At 35.1% G+C, this 24,242-nt stretch overlaps 1 protein-coding gene across 7 annotated transcripts in view; it reads right to left on the reverse strand.

Annotated features, from left to right (window-relative positions):
* Positions 1-131: 131 nt before the first annotated feature.
* Positions 132-24,242, reverse strand: part of ECHDC1 (ethylmalonyl-CoA decarboxylase 1) — a 78,690-nt gene continuing 54,579 nt past the window's right edge. For all 7 annotated transcript variants that reach the window (XM_070559377.1, XM_070559375.1, XM_008544622.2 and 4 more), the window contains 3 exons: positions 21,338-21,390; positions 19,712-19,792; positions 132-1,092 (listed from right to left, as the gene is read on the reverse strand). In XM_070559377.1, the coding sequence (XP_070415478.1) occupies positions 684-1,092; positions 19,712-19,792; positions 21,338-21,390 (543 nt within the window). In that variant the 3' untranslated portion in view covers positions 132-683. The remainder of the gene's footprint in view (positions 1,093-19,711; positions 19,793-21,337; positions 21,391-24,242) is intronic.

Raw genomic sequence — 24,242 nt, forward strand, 5'->3', positions numbered from 1 at the left:
AGGACATACAAATGAATGTGCAATTTTGTACCATCAATAAACTTTCCATGTGGGGGCTATCACTGTTCAATAGATAATCTAAAATAGAAAAAAACTATTTATTAAAAAGATCAAATAAATAAGGCTCCAGATTTGTAGGTGGGTGAGGTGGGAAGCATCTTTATTTAAAAGAAGGGCCATTCCCTGTGATTTCTTTATTCCAGCTGCATAGAGCAGAAAAAAATGATTGATCGTATCTTTCCTTATAGTCTTGTCCCCTGATCCCTCTCCACTGTTGTTCTTCAGCTGCAAGGTTCATTCAGTTATTTTTATAAGTTGTTCCCAGGTAAGACAGAACAAAGACTTCATGAAAAATAACCCCAGGAATAGGTTTTATGTACAAGTTTTTCCTTTTGAAAAGTGATCTTCAGTTATAGGCTAAGAACTATTATGGGAATTTGAGAATTGATAACAATTTTTAAGCCAAAAGTTTTGTATAGCCAAATGTTCCAGATTACTTGGTAAATAACCAAATATACTGACAACTAGGCCAGCGAGATTGGGTACTCAAAAAATTATTAAAAACAAACCCAAATACCAGTGGTAGCCTTCAAAGTAATTCTGACATTCATATTTAATGTCATTTGATTTTTATACACATTAATCATTGGAGTTTTAGTTGTAGTACATCATATTTTAAAAAACTATTTATTAAATTTTGCTCTCCTAGCAATAGCCTCTAAATTTGCAGGTCCACCCCAAAGTGTTCCTAAAAGATCTCTTTCGTTCTGTAATGCCTCTTCTAAACAAAGCTCTTTGCCTGAAGAAACAGATCTTTTCAAAGCTCTAATTACTTCCGGTGGCCCTTTGATAAACTGCTTTAGCCACTCTTGTGCCTCTTCTAGAGATTCAGTTTCATCTGAAGACTGCAAGACCTCTTCGACCATTCCTATGTCTAAAGCTTTTTTTGAATCCAGTTTGAGGGCCCCAGTTAACACTTTGAGAGCTTCTCTGTTGCCAATTATGTTGACCAGCCGGGCAGCACCACCCCAACTTGGCACTATACCCATCTCCTTGTGGACAAATCTGATCTCACTCTCTCTCGTCATTAATCTGCAAAAGAGAAAAGTAAAAACGTCATTGCAACTAAGTATATACGCTTTAGTCATGAACTACTACCCATTCATAATCTGATCTGAAATCTCCATAGATTTTTATAGGTGGATATGTTATCATTAAAAACAATGTTCAAAAAATCTGGCTAAGTCTATAATTCAATTTACTAAACAGTACTTAACACTTCCCTTTGAAAACAATGGCAACATTTTTGTTGTGTTCCTTATCCCCTTTACTTTGCAAATAAGAATCTTGTGTTTATTTAATGTTTATTTCTAAAAGGCCAAAGTTTATCTTTCTAAAGTGAGTGGTGGCCCAATGAGAAAACCAGGATTAAGTGAAAATAGGGGAGTAGATGTTAAGTGCATACCTCCCTCCCCCCACCCCAAAAACGCGTAGTAAGTTAAGGTCAGTAGTCTTCAGGAGAAAAGCATCAATTGTTTTAACCCAGCATCTATCCAGTTTCCAGTAAATATTTACTAAACACTACCAGCCCAGGAGGTCTAGGTGAGGCACTACGGGCGTGACCAAAATAAAGTCCCTGGACTCAGTTCACATTCTAGTTACGGGAGAAAGACTAGTCAATATAATGTCAGGGGTGCTAGTGCTACAAAGACAAGACAAGGGACTAGACAACAGGCCCGGGTGTTGAGGGTGTGCTATCTTAGATGGAGCAGGCCTCTGAATATTTGCCCAGTTACCCGAGAGAGTGATGGGGGGAAGTGTTCCAGGAAAAGGGATTTGCAAGTGCAAAGGCCTTGGAGCAGAACTGCTCAGTGTCTCTGGGGAGCAGGCTAATGGAGCTGGAAGAGAGCAAGCAGAGAGAGTAATAATGGGAGATGAAGTCACAGAGGTAGGCTTATTGGCCTTAGGAGTCCAGATTTTATTTTTTAAGCATGAAGCTATTTAGAGGAGGCTGACCAAGTGAGTAGGATCTGACTTATTCTATGAAGGTTTTCCTGGTTGGTGTGTTAAGACTTTATTTAGCATTTAATAGCACTTACAGTACCCGTTGTTTAAGGAACTTTATGTTTAAGGAACATTATGTTAACTAATCCTCAGAGCAACCATATGAGGTAAGTACTATCCTCATTTTATAGAGGGGGAAAACTGAAACAACAGATTAAAGAGCTCACTCAAGGCCATGCAGCTATGGCAGAGCCAGGATTTAAGCCCAGGTAGGTTAGGTTAGTGCTCTTAACCACACAGTACACAGAGTAGTTAGCTAGTCTAGAGTGGAAGCAGGGATACCATTAAGAAAGTTGATAGTGGCTTGGGTTGGACTGAGAGCAGTGATTTCCTATAGCAGGTATTCATTTCCCCGAAATCTTGGGATTGTTATGAATAGAGTGATTAATAAGCAAAATGGAACAATAAAGAGGAGTTAACACAAATTAGAGGGATAGCAACAGGCTTCACTTTTGCTGGTTAAATTTTGTGTGCTATCAATAGACTGCACAGAGCTGTGCTGTCTGGGGAATGCTGCCTGAGTTTGATTTTGACTGCGTGCTTCAATGAGAAGCTTTCCTTATGTTAAAACCTCTGATGTGATCCAAAGGTCATATCTCAATTTTAATTTTTTAAGAAAAATGATTGCTTTCAAAGTACTCATTACAAAAAAGACGACCTTAAGTGAATTCGGCTTTCCTGAGTTTTCAATGCTCAGCTGCAGGTGGCTTGGTTCTGTTAGCACCCAGAACAACAGACTCAGTCTCTGACCCTTTAATCATGAGAAATATTCCATTCGAGAATTCTCACAAAAGCCTGCTTGTTAACCCACCGAGAAAGAACTTTCTCTTCACAGCTGTGAATTCCTACAAGGGAAAATCGGCCTCAATTATGAACAACTACTTTCAGAGGCAAATCGCTATGAAAATAGGAGTAGTTTTCAGTAAACAATTTGTAAATAAGAAGGAAGAAAGAACAAGTCTCATAAGAATCTGAATCTAGCTTAAAATTGTGAGAGGAGTACTGCTTTGTTAAACAAAAACAATGTTAAAAATAAAGTAGAATGAAATTACAGAAAATGTCTAATAGCCTTGGAGACAAATACTGCTAATACTGAAATATAAAGCTTTTCACAGAATAAAATATGTCACAGTTCATAAGTATATTCTGGAATTGACACTAATGCTGGCTCAGAGCTATGCCTACAATACAGAAAAGAATTATGTCAGGAATAAATTCACTTAGAATCAGCTGAATATAGAAGTTGGTTAAAGCCCTAGATGTTGGGATAACGTAGATGTGCTTATGACAACAAAAGTTATTATCTGTGGAAGCACATTTATATTTAGAATTCTTTGCTTCTAAAGAAGACTCAATCATTTTTATACCATGTATTTTTTTCCCTTTGCCACATTTGACAAGGTGAGGTATGCCTTTTTGAATCATGTTTTACAACAAATCCTGATGTAATCCTTGTAAAAATACTTGTGATCAAACTCTGACATCCATTCTTTATATATCATATGCCTGGGGTGTGCCTGTCTACTGATATACATTTGCAAATAGGACCAAAAAATCTGCTTGTGACAAAAGAACACGTGGTAGTTTAACAAGAAATATGGAACATTCAGATGGTAACCTTTCACAAGACTGTTCATTAATCTAAAAATCAAGGTTTAAATTGGAAATTTTAAATGTTGATAACCATAATTTGTAAAGAAAATGTCCAATCAACAAGCTATATCTGAAAATAGAAACTGCTTCCTGATTGACCTCACAGGGTTATACACTAATTTTAGATGCAGTCACTTGGTACCACCTGCAATATAATTTACTGCAAGGGATAAACTATTAATCTATGTAGAATACTGGAAGACCTAAATTTTAACATTCTGAAGACTTAGACTCAATTTATCAAACCATATTAAACTCCCTTTTTTTGACAAGTAAAAGAATTTTAAGTATCTTCTGTTTATTAGTGTAATTATTATTGGCAGTGTTAAAATTTCCTGTGACACCTTAGGAGAGAGGGGATGAGGGAAGTAATCAAATGTGGATACACTGCTCCTTACCATACAAACAGCCCATAAGTGGGCAAAGATATCACCTGTGACAGGTGTTGCAAAGTCAGCGTGGATACCTGAAAGGACTGTTCGGTGTGCTACTACTTTCTGATGAGTTAGCTATAGGTTGCAGGTCTTTGAACAAATGTATTCAAGAAAAACAATTTTAAACAATTATTAAATTTTACTAAAATAGGAAGTTTTTCGTAAAGGTTATAAAAGTTTTAAAAAATGTTTATTATTAAAGAATGGTATTTTTAGTGAACTCTGTGATAAAAGAAACATAAATGATTACATTGGGAGACAGTACAGCGTTTTTTTTTTTTTAAAGATTGGCACCTGAGCTAACAACTGTTGCCAATCTTTTTTTTCCCCTGCTTTTTCTCCCCAAATCCCCCGAGTACATAGCTGTATATTTTAGTTGTGAGTCCTTCTAGTTGTGGCATGTGAGACGCCACCTCAGCGTGGCCTAACGAGTGGATCCGACTGGTGAAACCCTGGGCCACCAAAGCGGACTGGAGGAACTTAGCCACTTGGCCATGGGGCCAGCCCCACAGTACAGCTTTGATGTGAAGTGCATAGACTTGAGGCAGACTGCCTGGCTTGGTTGCTAGACTGGCTGCATACTACATCTTGTAAAATACAGCAAAGAAAAAAGACATGTGGTATAAGGAGGATGAAATTACTTAACATCTCTGGGCCTCTGTCTTATTTATAACCTAGCTATAGCACTTATACCACAGTATGATTATGAGTATTAAGTGAGTTAATATATGAAAGCTGCTTAGGACATATATGCCAAATCCTTTAAAATAGAACCTTAGAGGGAGTGTGTTTATAGACATTTAAAAAAAATTAGTGTGAAATCTTCTGCCTCAAGCACACCTCTAGTAGAACACAGTATTATTTATACATTTGGAATATAAAAGTCATATATATATTTTGTAGCCTCACAGTGCCTAACACATATTAAGCATTTATTGTTATGAAGTCAGTTGCATTGGTAGGTAGGTCACTACAAATAATGGTGGTGTTTCTGCTGGAGAGGTAGTATAAAGTTGTTTCCTGGACTAAAATCACTCAACCCCTAAAGTATCAAAAGTAAAACAGCTATACTCACACCACGAGCCCAGCAAATGATGGTGTACTATCCGTCCTCAGTATCTGTTAATGGAGACTACAAAATATATACAATTTTTATGTTTCCAAATAAAGGCAGAAATAACTATTCTGCTCCAGATATGGCTGAGAAGATTCCAAGCTGATTTTTTCTTTAAACATAGGCATATACCTCTCTAAGATTGTCTTAAGGAACATTGTGCAATATAAGTAAAGTATAAGCATAAATATTTAAAAATTTTAAAGAAAGCTTTTTTTTTTTTGCTTGAGGACGAATGTCACGAAGCTAACATTTGTGCCCATCTTCCTCTATTTTGTATGTGAGATGCCACCACAGCATGGCTTGATAAGCGGTGCTAGGTCCACACCCGGGATCCAGACCCACAAACCCAGGGCTGCTGAAGCGGAGCGCATAAACTTAACCACTATGGCACCTGGCCGACACCAAAAAGAAAGCATTTTGATGTTACAAAATTAAATAACATGATGTCATAAATTTAAAGTTTGGAATCACTGACTTGAATAAACTTCAGTATCGGACTGGTAGTCCTTTTACATTGCATATTTAGAGCCAATGACGACAAAGCCAATTGGTGTCATGGGGAAATGTGGGCATACAAGTACATATTAGCAACAGCATCTCTGCCCACAAACACCACTTTGAAATCATGCCCGAACCTAAACACGTATTTTTGTGCACGTGTGCTTCCTGGTACCTTCTGCCTCCTGCTTTCTACCTGCCATCACATTCCAAGACAAATTATGGAGAATAGAAGGAAAGAACCCAAAGATTCTCCCCATAATCTTGCCTTTCTGATTTCCTACTCTCAGATGACGGGCTTCATTTATTTTATGCATAGAGACTGCTTGAGTAAGAAAGTATATATTTGGGGACCAGCCTGGTGGCACAGCGGTTAAGTTCATATGTCCCGCTTCGGTGGCCCGGGGTTCGCCAGTTTGGATCCTGGGTGTGGACCTACACGCCGCTTGCCAAGCCATGCTGTGGCAGGTGTCCCACATTTAAAGTAGAGGAAGATGGGCAGGGATGTTAGCTCAGGGCCAGTCTTCCCCAGCAAAAAGAGGAGGATTGGCAGTAGGTGTTAGCTCAAGGCTAATTTTCCTCAAAAAAAAAAAGTATATGGTTGAATAAGTGAATGTTTTAAATTGTGTGTCTGCGGTGGTGGTAGAGTGGTGGGGGGAGCAGACAGGAAAATGTTTTGGGATTGTCAAATCTGATTTTAATATTTACTTAGTAATCCTAGCATGCTTAGAGGTGGATTTTCTTGATATCACAGGCTCTAAAGTAAGAATTTCCACATAGTGTAGCAGTCACCACAAAACGAAGCAACATGGGCAATGACTGCTCCTGAGGTGGTTATCTCGTCTTCAGAGCACAGGCACTGCCACAGCAAAAACTGGAATTTGTTCTTTAACGACTCTGGGATGTGTTGGTTGGTGTGCATGTGTGTGCACGGACTCGGTTGTGTATGTGCAAGTGTGTGTATTCTGTATATATACAGTGTTTTATTTACTAAGTTAGTATTTTATGAAAAGGGCTGCCTAAGTAGCTCCCTTGGGACAAGCATGTTTACAGCTCTTTCTTTGTAATATACTTTGAACTAACGGGTAGCAGCTGGAAATGCTAATACCTTGGGCTGAGGGTTATTTATATTCATGAAAACAATGTTAGAGATTGGAAACAAATTAGATAGGCAGACTCTAAATTGTGTAGTTGAGAATTTTATTTCACTAGGGAGACGGAGGAATAAAAATGTGTTTTTCATCTGGTGAATAAACAGCTAAATCCTTGATACTCCAAAGAAAAATAGGAAAAGAAAATTCAGACAATTCATATACACATACACAGACACACATCAATGAACATATGAAAATGTATGCCTCACCAAAAACCTTTAAAAATGCAAATTAAAATAAAATACAAGTTTTGACTATCAAAATTAGAAAAGATTTTTAACAAGATTATATTCATTCTAAGGAAGGATGCTCTCAAATAGACACTCACATATTGCTGGTGGTAGTATAAATTGGTAGAATCTTTCCTGGAGGCTAACTTGGCAACATATATCGAAAGCCTTGAAAATTTTTATATCCTTTGATTAGGTACTTGAACTAGGTACAGGGTTTATTCTAAGGAAATAATCTGAAATGTGGACAAAGCCTTATGTATGAGGTAGTTATCACAGCATTAATGATAATAGAGAAAAATTGGAAACAACAAAGGAGGATATTTTAGTACATCCATATTGATGGAATATTTTATATCCTAAATTCATGTTTTCAAAGTATGTTTCATGCTTTGGGAACACTGTCATAAATATAAATTATATACCATATGATCTTAATTTTTTAAAATAGAAAATCATGTCTATTTTAAAAAGACATGAAGAAACACACCACAATGCTAATTCTAGTTATCTTTGGATGGTAGCAACTTTAATTTTTCACTCTACACTTTACTGTATTTTAAAAATAATTTAGAACCTTGTTATTCAATGTGTGATTTGTGGACCAGCAATATCAGCATCATCTCAAACTTCACCCCAGACCTATGAAATCAGAGCTGCATTTTAATAAAATCTCCAGGTCATTCCTATTCACTAGAAGGAGCACATAGCCTTTTATAATAAGAAACCATAAACATCTGAAAAACACCACCTGTATTATTTACTACTGATGCTATAACAAGCTTAGTGGCTTAAAAAACACCCATTATCTCAGTTCTGGAGGTCAGAAGTCTGGGTAATCATGGCTCAGCTGGGTCCTCTGCTTAGAGTCTCACAAGGCTGAGTCAAGGTGTGGCAATACTGCCTTCCTTTCTGGAGTCTCTGGGGAGTAATCCACTTCCAAACTCATCCAGGTTCTTGGCAGAATTGAGTTCCATGCAATTTTAGGACTGAGGTCCCTGTTTCTTTGCTGGCTTTCAGGTGCGGGATTCTCGTCTTCCTAGAGGCCACCTGCATTCCCTGGCTCATGGTCTCTTCCTCCATCTTCAAAGCCTTCTCATGCTTCTCATCTCTCTGACTTCCCATTCTGCCTCATGTCTTTATTTTGAAAGGCTCATCTGATTAGACTGGGGACACCCGAATCATCCAGGATAATCTCCCCATTTTAAATCTCCCCATTAGGTCCAGAACCTAAATTACATCAGCAAGGTCCCTTTTGCCAAATGTTAACATAATCACAAGTTCTGGGGAAAAACAGAGGTGGGGCAGACATCTCTGGGGGAGCCATTATTCTGTCGATCACACCATCTAAAACCTCAACAGAAATACTTAAGCCTGATTTTCCGTTCATTCTGCTGTTCTATTAATTTTCCTCACATATTCCTCTCACAGCACTACAGCAACTAGCTCCCACCACTACCATCACTCCTTCACATCTTTCTTGCACCTTCTGGGTAACTTTTGGCTATTCATTCAAAGATTCTCTTTGTTCTACTGTTTTAGGTGTTAGTAAGTAAAGACTCAGTGGGGAAAACAATCTCTGTTACAAAGAAAAATGAGGATTCACTGGATCTATAACATTCTACTTTTAGGTGAATGTTAAAGGCGCTGGAACACTTGTTGAGGAGTCCAAATTTCCTAGGTATAGACACTAGACCTGTGTAGTTCCAGAACCCCAAACAAGCTATTTTTTCCCCCTCAATGTTAACCTAGTAAAATCAGAATATAAAGGCATGATTGGGTCCCCTGCTGTCACTTTAAAGAACATTAGGGGCTAGAAATCTAATTAAGGCCTGACTGAAAATGAAAGAAGGTTTATATCATAGTGGAATTAATGCATTATGTTAAGAATTTTTTCTAATTACAAAATATTTCAAGTACACAGAAAATAACATACTCATGTACCCACCACTTAGATTTAACAGATGTTAACATTTTGCTACATTTATTTCTCAACTCTGTTCTCATCTCTTTCCTGTTTCTTCCTGACTTCCTTCTCTCCCCAGTGGCAGCTAATATCCTGAAGTTGATGAGAATCATTCCATGCACATTTTAATTTTTATAAACTGCATGAATTCTAGAAAAGAGACCAATAAGTAATAATAATTCAGTGTTATATCCAGTATCTCAAAAGACAGGGTACCCTGACCAGCCAACACTGATCTTAAATTGGTCAGTATTATTTTAGCAGGTAATTTCTACATTGGAAATGAATTCATTAGACTATCATAGTTTGATGACAGAAGCCATTAAGATAATTCGACTAACTCTGTCTAGTGTGATTTATCCCTTCTACTGTTGATGGCCATTTAGGGTTGTTTCCAGTTTTTAGCTATTATGAATGGTGCTGCTATAAACATTCTACTGCGTATCTTTAGGTGAATGTTTGAAATGCATACAAACATTCATTGGATTTATACTGTATTAGTTTTCTTCTGCTGCTGTGACAATTTACTATAACTATGTGGCTTGAAACAACACAACTTTATCTTATGGTTTCTTAGGTTAAAAGTCCAACACGAGTCTCACTGGTTTAAAATCAAGATGATGCATTCCTTTCTGGAGGCTCTAAGAAGAGTCCATTTCCTTGCCCTTTCCAGCTTCTAGAGGCTGTCCACAATTCTTGGCTCATGGCCACCTTCCTCCATCTTCAAAGCCTGCAGTGATGGGTTGAGTCTTCACATCTCATCACTCTGACCTTGCTTCCATCATCACTATCGTTTTCTGCCTCTGAACTCTTCAGCTTCCCTCTTTCATTTTAAGGACTCTTGTGATTACACTGGGCCCACCAACCAGGACAATCTTCCTATTTTAAAGTCCACTAATTAGCAACTTTATTTTCATCTGCAATTTAATTCCCCTTTGCCATATAATGGGGACATATTCACAGGTTCCAGGGGTTAGTTATAGGTATTTTTGAAGGGCCATTATTCTGCCTACTGCATATCCCTAGAAGTAGAATTACTGTGCCATAGGGTGTATGACACTCAACTTTAGTAGATACTAGCCATTTTCCAAAATTTTGTACCAATTTACATTCCCATCAGTAGTTTATGAGAGTTCCAGCTGGTCCACCTTGCTAACACTTGATACATTCTATCTTTTTCATTTTCTCTCTTAGTGGGTGCATAGTAGAAAGGCACTGTGACTTCAATTTGCTTTTTCTTGATGACTAATGAAGGTGAGTACTTTTTAACATATTTTAGGTCATTCAAATATCCTCCGTGAAAAGTTCGAGTCTTCTGCTCATTTATTTTAATTGGGTTGTCTGTCTTATTGCTTTGAAGGCGTTCTTTATATATTCTAGATGTGTCTTTTATGACATATAAGTATTGAGATAATCTTCTCTCACTCTGGATTGCATTTTCATTCTTTTGGTTGTATCTTTGATAGAAATTATTAATTTTAATATAATCTAATTTATCAATCTTTTTCTTTATGGTTAGAGATTATTATGCCCCATTTAGGAAATCTTTGACTACTTCAAGATGGCAAAGACATTCTTCCATGTTTTCTTTCAAAAAGCTTTACTGTTTTACTTTTCACTTTTAGATTTGCAATTCATCTGAAGTAATTTTACACATACACATACCCTTACTGGAGAGACCATTATTTCCTCACTGCTCTACAGGGTTACGTTTGTCTTGGATTAAATGGCCATATATTTTGGATTGGTTTCTGGACTCTACTGGTCAGCTTTTCTATCCTTGTGCTATTTAAGTTACTATAGTTTTATAATAGGTTTGCTGTCTGGTAGTATAAATCTTCCAACTTAGTTTTTCATGACTACTTTGGTTATTCTTAGTACTTTGCACTTCCATGGGAATTTTAGAGATTGTCAATTCACATACAAACAGAAACCTATTGGGATTTTTACTGGGATTACACTGACTCCGTAGATTAATTTTTGAGAGAAGCGAATCCTTAAAATATTGAGTCTTGTATTTCACGGAAATGGTCTATTTCACTATTTGTTTAGGTCTTCTTTAATTTTTCCCAGTAATCTTTTTTAGTCTTCTGTGTAGAAGTCTGACATGTCTTTTGTTAGATTTGTTCCTAGGTGTTAGGCATTTTTTTTTTAATGCTACTATAAATGGTATTTTAAAAAAATTTTGTTGTCGATTAGTTTGCTGCTGGCATATAGAAATGCTATTGATTTTTATTGACCTTGCAACCAACAAACTTACAAAATTAACGTATTAATTTCAATAGATTGGCTACATATTCTTTTGGATATTCTATGTACACAATTATGTCATCTGTCAATAATATGGTTTTATTTCTTATAATCCAATCCTTACAACTTCTTTAATCTTGCCTTACTGAACTATCTAGGATCTAGTACAATGATAACCATAAGTGCTGACAGGATTCTCCTTGTGCCTCATGTCAAAGGGAAAGTTTTCATAGTTTTATCATTATGACATATTTGCTGTCGGATTTTTGTAAATGTTCTTTATTAGACTAAGAAAATTCCCTCCTAGTTTGCTAGGAGTTTTTCTCATTAATGAATGTTGAATTTTGTCAAGTACTTTTTCTGCATCTATCAAGATTGTAATTTGATTTTTGTCCCTTTTTTTGTTAATGTGGTATATTACACTGATTGATTTTCTAATGTTAAACCAACCTTGCATTTCTGCAATAAGCATCTCTTGGTCATGATGTATTATCATTTTTATCATTAGATTAAATTTGTTAATATTTTGTTAAGAATTTTTATATTTATGTTTATAAGAGAGATTTGTCTATAATTTTTTTTATGTCATTTTTAGGTTTTGGAATAAATATGCTTATTAAAAGAGTGAGGAAATATAACTTATTTTTCTATTTAGTGGATGAATTTATGTAAGATTGGTATTATTTCTTTCTTAAATGTTTGGAAAACTTCACTGATAAATCTGTTGCTGTTTTAAGAAGTAAAATTTCAGAGGTTAGTCTGGAGGATAACAGCTGCTGATTGATTCCTAATCTCCCCATCCATCCTCCTCGAAGTTACAAAATTAACAAGGAGCAAAAGAAAACCAGACATGACCTACACCTACAGATTACTCAGAGACAGAGAATACTACATCTTTAAAATGATCTGTAAGTAGAGAAATAAACACCAGATTAAAAAAAGATTTCGTGCTGCTGTTGCAAACTAATGGGCACAGAGTGATAAAGAGGCTTAAGACCTCCAAGCAAAACAGGAGAGGGGCATAGAAGACTTTGAGGAAGCATGGTCAAAGTCACCCCCAGAATGAGAAAGTCTAACACTATGTTCTAAAATACTGAACACAATTCTGGGATTTTGTGGTTCATAGCACTGACTAATAGAAAAAGAGCTTGAAAATTAGGCTGAAAGTGATAGTTTCGTGTATGCACAGCTTCTGAACTTAGAAGACCCAGATAAGTAGAGAAAGGGTGATTCCTTTGGAGAGATAAAAGAAAAAAAAAATAAGAGGGGAAAAATAAGGATTCTGTAGAAACAAAAGAGATACAAGTCATGCCAACTCCCATTTCCACTGTTATCACCATCACCAATGTCATTCAATAACTAAACTGTTAGAAGATGGCACTCTCAAATTAGGAATCCTAGCCACAAAATATTCAGAAATAGAACATATCCAGCCAATTCTATAAAAATCTATTGTAAGAGTAAAGCAGAAAATGTAAATTAAAACATTTTGGCTGATGAAAAGCACCTCCCTCCCCAAGAAAAACCATGAAACTGAAGGAAAAAACAGTGATGATCACTCCAAACTGAATTCAATATCTTCAAACAGCATATAGGCAGACCTCGGAGATATTGCAGGTTTGATTCCAGACCACGGCAATAAAGTGAACATCTCAATAAAGCGAGTCACACCAATTTTTGGGTTTCCCAGTGCATATAAAAGTGATGTTTACGTTATGCTGTAGTCTATTAAGTATTCAACAGCATTATGTCTAAAGAAACAACGTACATTCCTTGATTAAAATGCTAACCATCATCTGAGCCTTCAGCAAGTTGTATGTAATCTTTTCGCTGATGAAGGATCTTGTAAAAATGCAGTATCTGTTTAGCACAATAAAGCAAAATTCAGTAAAATGAGGTATGCCTGTAGTTCTATGAAAAAAGAAAAATCTTGAATCAGAAATTTAAAAACCAGGAATAGAAATCAACCCCTCCTCAAAAATAAGCCTTGGGGGTGGGGAGATAAAATGAATGAGAGTTGATTGAACTCAAGAAAGAAATAGAAGAAAAAGACAAGAATAGGTTTGATTGAAAATTTAATAAAAGGCATTGAAAAGAAGCAGGAAAACAACCAAGAGAATGAGAATTGATCAAAAAAAGAAATAGAGAAATAGGCAAAGAAGATGTAATATATGTATAATTGGAGTACCTGAAACACCTAATATTTTCACATAGAAAGGGTCTATTGGACATCTGGGAAAACTGACTCTAAAGGATCAACTTTGAGACAAATCCTAAGTATCACACTTTAAAGAGAGAAAAATCAGGGCCTCCAGGCAAAACAAAAACAAAAAGCCATCAAATAACTTATAAGGGCCAGAGAATTATAACGTCATTGGACTTATCAAAAGCAAAAAAGTACCAGACCCAGATGATTTCACAGGAGAATTCTACCAAATCTTTACATACATAGATTATTTTTGAGATAGGAAACAAAGGAAACATCACAATTTTTTTTAATGCAGTAAGTATAGCATTGATACCTGAATTTGATAAATATAACACACACGAAAATAAAATTAGACTAATATTATTTATGTGTATTGTAGTAGGCAGTCTCCATGATGGCCCCTAATGATCACTGCCTCCTTGTACTTACACCCTTGTGTAATCTTCTCCCCTTGAGAATTTACTATGAGGGTCTATATATACCAAATAGACTTGAGTGCTCCTGACATATTAATTCATGATAGGTATTATCAGCTGATGCTTACAAGGTTTGGGAGCATAGGGTAGAATAATGCTAGAATGCTGTATGAGCTCATTTCTTTTGAATACTCATAATAAGAATCTCTCTCAAATTCTGAAATATTTTCCAAGGATAATGGAAGAGCAGCAGGGATAAAATGTCAGTTGAGTGAATTCCAGGCAGTTCTCCAAGGTTAAGAAAGTTAAACAAGCAAAAAAGGGCCAACATATACCTAAGGAAGGAACTGATCTTTTTAGCAGAATGCTATGAAAGCTTTTGGTGTGCTTTTGGAACAAGCAGATATTTTTATAACACAATTAAAGCAAGTTGTCATAGAAGATAACTGACAAGGTACTGATAAAGTTAGGGGGGAAATCAGAAGAGTAACTTGTAATGATTTATCACTTCCTTGAAACCGTGGCTGGTCATGTAGTTCAGGATGCAATCTTCTCTATTAGCCTCTAACGTTGAAGACTTTTTGCTTTTGGTGTAAGTTAAAAAGGGCTGAAGAGACTAGGACAGTGCTTTTCTATGGTGAAGGATCAGTTCCTACTTTTTTAAAATTTCTAATTGGTTGTAAAATGTAATAAAATATAATACTAGAAAACCAAAACAAAAAATAAAGATGTAAGTTTCTTGAATGGCAGTGCCTGGCATACATGGGTGCTAAACATATGTTTAATGAACAAAGACACCACTTCCAGAAAAGTTGGTTTACAAATGAACATGGCTTCATTGGAAGCTGCTCTGTGAATGTATCTGGTATATTACTGGATATATCTGATGAGGGCAGTACCCTGAGACATCTCATAACCAATAAAACTAAATATTTTATGAGGCTTCAGGACACACGATACTTCCTTCATTTAGAGAACAGCAAAGCAAGACAAATTAGCAGTATTAAAAGATTAAACAGTCTCTGATTGTTTTTCCTGTGATTTGGCCTTGTGTCCTAAACCCTAGCTAGACCCAAACGCGGATGAGGAATAAATACGAAGGGTGATGTGAAAGTCTAATAAATGCACAAAGATGAAACCAGACTCTGTGTTAGAGGGTACACTTTCTACAGAGGACATCTATAAAGTTTTACTTTGCACTGACCTTTATGTACAGGTTTTTTAAGTGTAATAATGCACAGTTGGATTAGCTTAGAATTCTTTAAATATATTAAGTTATATTTTTAAATATATACTTTATATTTATATATTTAAATTATATATTTCCTTAGTACACGTATTTCAAGGTAAAGTGAGAAAAGTCTTTAATCCTTTCACACATAGAGCATTTTATATTTAGTCTCACATTGTCCAAAAAGCCAATGACTGCTTCCACCTCACAGAACAAGCTGTAGATCCTAATGCAATCTGCCCTGAGGACAGCAGAGGGCACCGTCATATGAAATGGCCATTTTTAATTATGTCTAAGAATCCTCTCCAGTTAGGAAGCACTAGTCTTCAAAGAGGCTAGAATCTTCATAAACTGTCTTATACATCAAAAACTATTTTAAAATCTCTATTTTTGTGACTACAATGTGATATATTTCAATTGACAAGTTAAAACCTGTCATAAATTATCAAAAAGAATAAAAATTAATATAAAATTTTACTACTTTGCATGAATTAGCTTACTGACTCTTCCCTCACACTATTTCTATTACTACATGATGCCATTTATATGAAGTTCAAAAAGAATATATTGGTTACAGAATAACTAGCTTATAAAACTATAGAGGAAAGTAAAAAGGAAAATATAAAATTCAGGGTAATAGTTTCTGCTAGATGGAAAGGAGGGGGTATGGCTTAGAAAGGGTGTGTAGAGGGCTTCAGGAGTGCTGGCAATGTTCCAATTCTTGATCCGTATCATAGTTACATAGGTTCCCATTTTGTAACAAATGATTAAACTAAACATTTGTGTTCTATACACACAAAACCAAAATATTAGAAGGTCTTATCAAAATTGCATCAGTGGTCAAAAGATATATCTTAAAATGCAAAAGATAATGATAAAATAAATAGTACATAAGCAGAAATATTTGCTTCAAAAACAGGGGTTCTAAACCAAGGGTCCATGGATGAGATTTTATATGAAGCTTTCTAAGATAGGGTTCCTAGCTTTGCTACATTCTCAAAAAACTGGAAGAACAATGTGGAAATATCATCGAGTTATTAGTATGATCCAGCTTTCTTAGAAGTAATTAAGTTCCAAAACTATTCAAACAATACAGAATTACACACATCTAATACTAGATGAATTTCTGGTTAGAGAAATCATTATCTTCATTCATAAAGTTAAAAATTCAGATATGCTTAAACCCCAAATTTATTTTCTGGTAAAAATATAAATAAATAAAAAGGCCTTTCATTCTTATTATGTTTATTTCTTTAAAAGATAATTGCCTGATTAAAACAAAAGCATAATAATAATTTGTGAAGTTATAACATGTAGAAGCAAAATATATGACAACAATAGCACAGAGGACAGGAGAAGGGAAATAAAAATATATTGTAATGTTTTTATATTTTGTATGGAGTAGTATATTATTTGAAGGTGGACTATGATAAGTTTAAAATGCATATTATTAACTCTAAACTAACCAGTCAAAAAACTATATATGTATGTATATGTTTGTGTGTGTACATATATATTACTAGAAAATATCTTTTTCTGTGTTTTAGAAATATATATTTTCTACCCATATATTCTAGGCACTGCCATTCAAGAAATTTGTCTTAGTTTTTTGTTTCATTTTCCTAGTAATATATCTGATATATATATATATATATATCAAAGAGGTTTAGTCAATAGTAAAGGTAAAATGGGGTCATAAAAAAATAATCTAGGATGAGGCAGGAAAAGAGAGTAAGAAAGAACAGATGGGACAAATAGAAAACAATACCAAGATGGTAGAATAAACTCAATTATATCAATAACAACACTGAATATAAATGGTATAAAATTCCAATTAAAAGTCAGAGATTGTTAGACTGGATAAAAAGGCAAGACTCAAATATATATTTTGTACTAACTAGAATTGCCTTTGAAAAATACAACACAGGTTAAAATGAAAGGACAGAAAAAGATATACCACAATAATGTTAATCATAAGAAAGCTGGCATGATTGTATTTATCTCAGACAAAATAGATTCTTGACTGGATCCTGGACCAGAAAAAGGACATTAGTAGGATAATTTTAAAAATTTGAGGAGCCAGCACAGTGGCACAGTGGTTAAGTTCGCATGTTTTGCTTCAGCAGCCTGGGGTTCACCAGTTCAAATCCCAAGTGCGGACCTATGCACTGCTTGGCAAGCCATGCTGTGGCAGGCGTCCCACATAAAGTAGAGGAAGATGGGCACGGATGTTAGCTCAGGGTCAGTCTTCCTCAGCAAAAAGAGGAGGATTGGCAGCAGATGTTAGGTCAGGGCTAATCGTCCTCAAAAAAAAAATTAAACAATAAAACTTTGAATGAGGTCTGTAGACTATTTGAAAGTATTGTATTGATATTAATTTTTATAACTATACTGTGGTTATACACGATATTAACATTTCGGAAACTGAGTGAAAGGTATATTGGAGTTATCTGTATGATTTTTGCAAGTTTTTCATAAGTATGTAATTATTTCAAAATGAAAAGTCAAAAATGTTTTAAAAATTAAAAATTTCCGCTCTTCAAAAGACCCTAATAAAAAAAGGCAGAGAGAATACATTGACAGTACTTACATTTGACCAAGAACAACTATATATTTGGTGACATAAAAGGACTTCTATCCAGAATATATAATAATATATAGAATGCAAAGAAAGGCATACTACTGAGGAATTAAATAAGCAAACCACTGATATATGGAATAAGACAAATTAATCTCAAAAACAAACTGTGATATATCTATACAATGAAACACTTCTCAACATTAAAAAGGAATGAAGTAGTGATACATGGTACAACACTGATGAATCTCAAGCTGGAAATAAAAGAGTACATACTATATGAATCTATGTATATAAAACTAAACCAAAACACAAACCTTATTTAGAATGAGAAAGTGGTCAGTGTTTGCCTTGGACTAGGGTGGGAAGAGACTGGGAAAGGGTACATGTAACATATGGGGGTGATGAAAACCTTCTACATCTTGATTGTGGAGGTGGTTACACAAGCATAGAATGTAAATTATACCTCAATGAGACTGATTTCAAAATTGTTAAAATGGAGGTTAGAAGAGATAAGTCTATGATTAATATACATCTTTTAGCATCCTTAATTATAGGTCTTCCTTTTCTTTTTGATGAGTGTTTTTTACATCATCATGACTATTTTCATACCATTTTGGTACAGTGGACAGATTACGAGTGTTAGCTTACATAATTTGAAAATCTGAACTATGAAAATTTGAGCCTACAGCACTACATGCCAGAGTGGAATGGCTTTCTCTTCAGTGTCTGAAAAGGAGAGTCAAAACTTTAAACACTGATAGTCTCCTCTTAGTGTATGCTCCAACATTTTCCTTTGCCAGGATCAAGTGTATAATGAATAGGAAAAAGGAGTGAGGCCACGGTTAGCCTTAAGGCTGAAAAACATTCCCAGTGAAACAAGAATTAATGAGTTTAAAGCCTGAACATTACCATACTGGCATTTCTGTAAAAGTAGTATAAGGTAATCCTAAGACTCTAATCAATATCATGTGTACACTCACGTGTACTTTAGGTTAAGAATTATGCTAAAACCTATATATTCATTAACTCGTTTAAATCTATCTACAACACTTAAGGGAGATTATTTCCATTTTATAGACAAAGAAATTGAGACTTAGACGAAACAGTTACTTGCTTAAAGTCAAATAGATAAAAGCAGCAAACTGGGAAAGAACCTAATTCTGACTCCAGTGCTTGGGCTCTTCTCCATTTTACCTCCAAGTATGCTATCTACTCTGCCTTTCGCATTATAAAGAGGCTCAAGTGTGCAAGTCTGTACAAAGAACACTGTATTGGTTCTCCTAGCTAAGCAAGTAGGTCCTAGGAATGGTACTGAGAAAGCACCTTCAAACATACATAAACTGTCAGATTCCACAAAATGTCCTTCCTATAAAGTACAGCTGTCCAACAGTAAAAAGAATTCTAGGGATTGAAGGGCTATTGGTCCCACATAACTTTCTCTAATTTTATTCCCTAATCAGCCCAAAGCCTCCACAAAGTTACTACATATCCGAGTAGAGTGAAGATATGAAATGGATCTCAGAAAACCTCTTTTTATTGGTAAGAGGACGACTACAGTAGTCTTTCTCCATTCTCTTTTTCTTTTCTTTCTCAGTTTTTTACTTTTCTTTATATTTCTTTTGAATCTTAAAGTTTCATACATTTCCTTGGCTTCCCTCTCCAGGGATTTTGCTAATATGGATTTGATTTATTCAAAATCATTTGGTTTTGTGAAACTTTTGAAATGTACAGTAATAAAGTAATGGTAGAATTATTATACTAGACTGAAATTATCTACTTTAATGACTGACAAAAATATTTGCTAATTGATTATCCTACTTAATACATAAAATATTGATATTAAGGCCAAAAAAATTTGAGCATATATTAATTAAATACATGCAAGAAGTAATACAATTTTCATCCTACCTGAAATCACATGCCGTAGTAACTTCTGCTCCTCCACCCATTGCCCGACCTTGAACCAGTGCAACACTTACTAAAGGAAGTCTGTATATTGAAAGAAAGAGAAAAAACGAATGTGAGTATTTTTAATTTCAATATTAACTTACTCTTATTTTAAAAACTTAAGATGCAGTGGAAACAAAATTATTGAGCAGTATTTATAATAACAAACAAATCTTTAAGGACAATGGAACCTTTAGCCTGTGCCTCAAGAGGAGAAAAACAGTTTAATAATGAAGATATAATAATTCATAATAAATGCCATGTAATTTACCAAAATATCTCCCTGACTCATTATATATGTTTAAATAGTATCCATACTGTAACTTTCTCTCAAATAAATGGAGTTTCTGTATAATTTACAGCTCCTGGAACTTCTCAGTAGCTGGTAATTGGGAATAATTCAATGTGATATCATCTTAGTCCATTTTTATTGAGATGCGGATATGGATGGGAAAATTAAGGCTGTATCCAAAGGGAGGAAATGTGGTTCAGAAGACTGAGCTCCAAAACTGTGTTATTATGAAGGTTCCTATCAAAAATCTTTTCATTACTCACTAAAAATGATCCACAGACTAATCCTACATAAAGGAATGGTTCTGCGGTAAAAATCAATCTCTTCCCCTTTCCTGTTTGCAAGGACCCACTTTGCAGGAGTGTATGAATATTCAAAGATAAATCAAAAATGTTTTGAAAGTAAAGAATTTTCAGTAGGTTCCAACAAAAATGCAAAGCTGCAGAAATAAAGTAATTGAAAATTTCTTAACACACACTGCTTCCAAATAAAAAGAATTATTTAAAAAAAAACTTTTTTATGTTTACCTAAGAAAAAGTCAAACGTAGTAGGGAGAAGATGGTGACAAGAACTAAAACAATGAAAAAGCATTTTAGAATAGTAATGTTATGATTCCATTATTCTTTTTAGAGTCTCAGATACACAGAGCATAAAACTACAGTAATGTCCAATTAATTAGTATGCTAAATAAATATAAATTTCCTTAGTTTTTGTAATTTTTAAATTGTCAACATTCAGAATATGGAAGTAGAAAGTTCATCAGCCCAACCAAGTCATAGTGTGTAACCCCAAATGCATAGTGATAGGCCAAGAAGAATTTTCTCCCTTTTCTTAAAACTTTCACCTAAGTGCAAAGAACCCATCTTCCTCAGAAAGATGTGAAAACCTCTCCAATCCAGAGTTCTTGATCTTTCCTCTGGACACAGACCACTTCACTATACATTCTAAGAATTTTGAATATTAGGTGATCTTTACATGTCATCTCTTGATCAGTGTCTTTATTCTGCTCCAATAGCAGTATTTAACTTTCCCATGTCTATCCCTAAATATAGGTAGCACTATAAGCTTTTAAGGAAAAAGGCCATGTCTTAAATTCTTTTTCTATACTTGTATAGACTTCTAGACAGTAACATCTAATTAAATGACTGTCCTTGATGGCACAAATAAATTTCCACATTAGAATAAATATAATTTGAAAATCAGCTATTATTTTTTTAACTGGTACAAAAAATAGAATAATGAAGAGCTATTTTTGGTATTTTAGAAATCAGATTTTAAAAAGAAAGATACATTACCTCATAAGTCTTGTTAAGGTGTTTTGCATGAACATACTCATGGCCACTCCATCCTTTAAATAAGAATATGCATAAACACAAAGATATAATGCAAATGTATTACATAAGAAATTTTAAAAAGATATTTCCAGGATTTAGAAAGTAATGAAACCAAAAATACACCTAATTTTTTTAGTAATGTTTTCATTTAAAACTCTCTGATAGTGTCCAAAATGCAAATGACGCAGTATTTGATTTTGTTGAGCTCCTGGGCTCCTTGAGCTCAGCTACGCACGAGGTATTAGCAAAGACTTATGTGTGAGAGTTAGATCATATACCCTTACAACAGTGTGGAGTTCTACTCAGGGTAATTTGCTGGGAAGGGCACAAGATACACCCACCTATTATCCCAGACTGTAATCCCCTGAGAATATAAACATCTAAAAAACAAATTTATTAAAAGTAGTCTAAACTCATTGCCTCTTCTTTTTCTTCACACGTTTTCTTCAACCTAGTGTAATCTGTTCTTCGCCCTTCTCTCAAAAGACTCCCCTTCAAAGGTTTCTAAAACCCTCCCATTATTCAAATTAAATGGCTTTTCTCCATCCTCCTCTTCCTCTCTCTCCATAACATGTGCTACCTTGCTTTGACCAGTTTCTTCATTTTAACATTGTTTGTTTCTAGCAACATCCTCCACTCCTGATTCTCTTCCTAGTTCTCTGACTGTTCTTTTCCAGTTTTCTTCTTTCTCTCTTCTTATTCAGCTAATCCTCTAAATGCAGGTATTCTCAAAAGTCCAATCCATGATTCTCTTTCTTATCTTTATCAATTTCATTCTTGGAAGTCTCGTTCATTATTACCCTTGCTTCCACTACTGTTTTCATGTAGAGTTCCAAAACCCATGAGAAATTTCCACTTTCTGCCAACACTTCAAACTCAGCATGGCAAAACTAACTGGGAGTGAAACAGGTGAGTTTGAATCCCAGTGTTATCACTTACCAATAACATGAAATTGAGCAAGTCATAACTATGAACCTCAGTTCCTCATCCACAAGGAATGAGGAATAAAAAAATACCTGTTTCATTTGATTTACAGGATGGTTGGAAAGATGAAAATGAATCTAGACACTGTGAAAAATCACATAAATGTAAGCAAGTTCTGAGTTAGTGGAAAAAGGTCTTCTGGTCAACAAGGCTCAGAAATTGGTATTTCTTTGATTTCACAATTCTCCTACAGTCGATTAGTTACCAAGTACGTTCCCCCAATTCTTCCTTTGAAATTTTTCCAATATAAATCCCTTCTTTTTCTATTTTCACTACCATTCCTCTAGTTCACACTTTGTCACTCATGCTTAGATTATTACAACAGCTTTGCTTCCTAACTCTCTGTATTTAATTTCTTTTTCCTCTTTAATATATCTTGCATCCTGCTGTCTGATAAACCTTCCTATAGGATGATGATTTTTATCACCAATAAAATAAAGTCTAAATTCCTTGGGAAGGCCTGATCCCACTTGATCCCAAACTATTTTATCAACTCTATTGACTACCATAACCCTCATCCAAGCATCCTAACTTCAGCCACATTAATTTGTCATTCCTCCAACATGTTACACTTATTGTTCCTGTGTCTTTGCTCACATCATTCCCACTATCTGGAATAACCCGTCCTTGTCTCCACCTATTTCAAGAAATGCCAAGATCAAATAATATTTTTCCATCTGGATTTTCTATATCCCATAGTAATAGTTTTCTCCTTTGTGTTTCCATGGTGTTTTTATTTTTGTAACTTATCAACAGTACTTATAGATTGTCTTGCATGCATTGTGTTTGGATTCATTATTAGACACATTATTTATACAGGATAGGGACTAGGGAACCTCATAAGTGGAATGTGGTCTCAGTTCTTAGTCCCCAAAAATCTTATGAGAGATACAGAAATGCAACATGTATGAAGGTATTGCATAGTAAGTATTTTAAGAAATGCCTGAACAAACTGGGAATAGCACCAAATAAGAAACAATTCATTTCAATTGGGTTGGAGTAGTTGGGAAGGGTTTATAGAAGAGAAGGGGAGAGGGCATTTGCTAGCCTAGACCATAAGTTTCTTGAGGTTGATGGTACATCCTCTTTATCCTCAGAAGCTAGTACAATGTTCTGCATATAGTATGTGCTGGTTGAAGTTAACTGAATCAGATGAATTTTAGATGGAGAACTACATTGATTTATAAAATAAATGCAGTCAGTGAAAGGTAAAAACCAACATGGTACAAATTTCCTAATCAAAAGCCTTTATCAGGGGCAAGCCTGGTGGCACAGTGGTTAAGTTTGCACGCTCCATTTCAGTGGCCCATGGTTCACAGGATGAGATCCTTGGCATGGACCTACACAGCACTCATCAAGCCATGCTGTGGTGGCATCCCACATAGAAGAACAGGAAGGACTGAGAACTAGAATATACAACTATATACTGGGGCTTTTGGGAGGAAAAAAAAAAGAGGAAGATTGGCAACAGATGTTAGTTCAGGGCCAATCTTCCTCACCAGAAAAGCCTTTATCAGGAAGGTCAGTCTATATTACAAAGTGATGAGAAAATTAATACAAGCACAAAGAGCTAAAAGTCTTTAAAAGTAGACTGATTTATAGTCTATTTAAAACCTGGCCAATAGAACTGGTTAAATTATCTCAATAAAGTCATTTTAATAGGTCTATTTTCTATTACTAGATTTAGAGTACTTGAAATTCTGATGGAAATATCTAAAATTGGTAGTAATGATGGTGATGCAGGTATTAGCCTGTGTTCTCTTACAATTTCCAATGAAGGGATAAAAGTCACACTAAAAAAGGTTTAAAAGCAGCCTAGAATAATGGTTAACAGCACAGACTCTAGAGGCTAACTGCCTAGTTTTTAATCTGGGCTCTATCC

Source organism: Equus przewalskii, chromosome 9, assembly GCF_037783145.1.
Source record: "Equus przewalskii isolate Varuska chromosome 9, EquPr2, whole genome shotgun sequence".
NCBI classification, from domain to species: domain Eukaryota; kingdom Metazoa; phylum Chordata; class Mammalia; order Perissodactyla; family Equidae; genus Equus; species Equus przewalskii.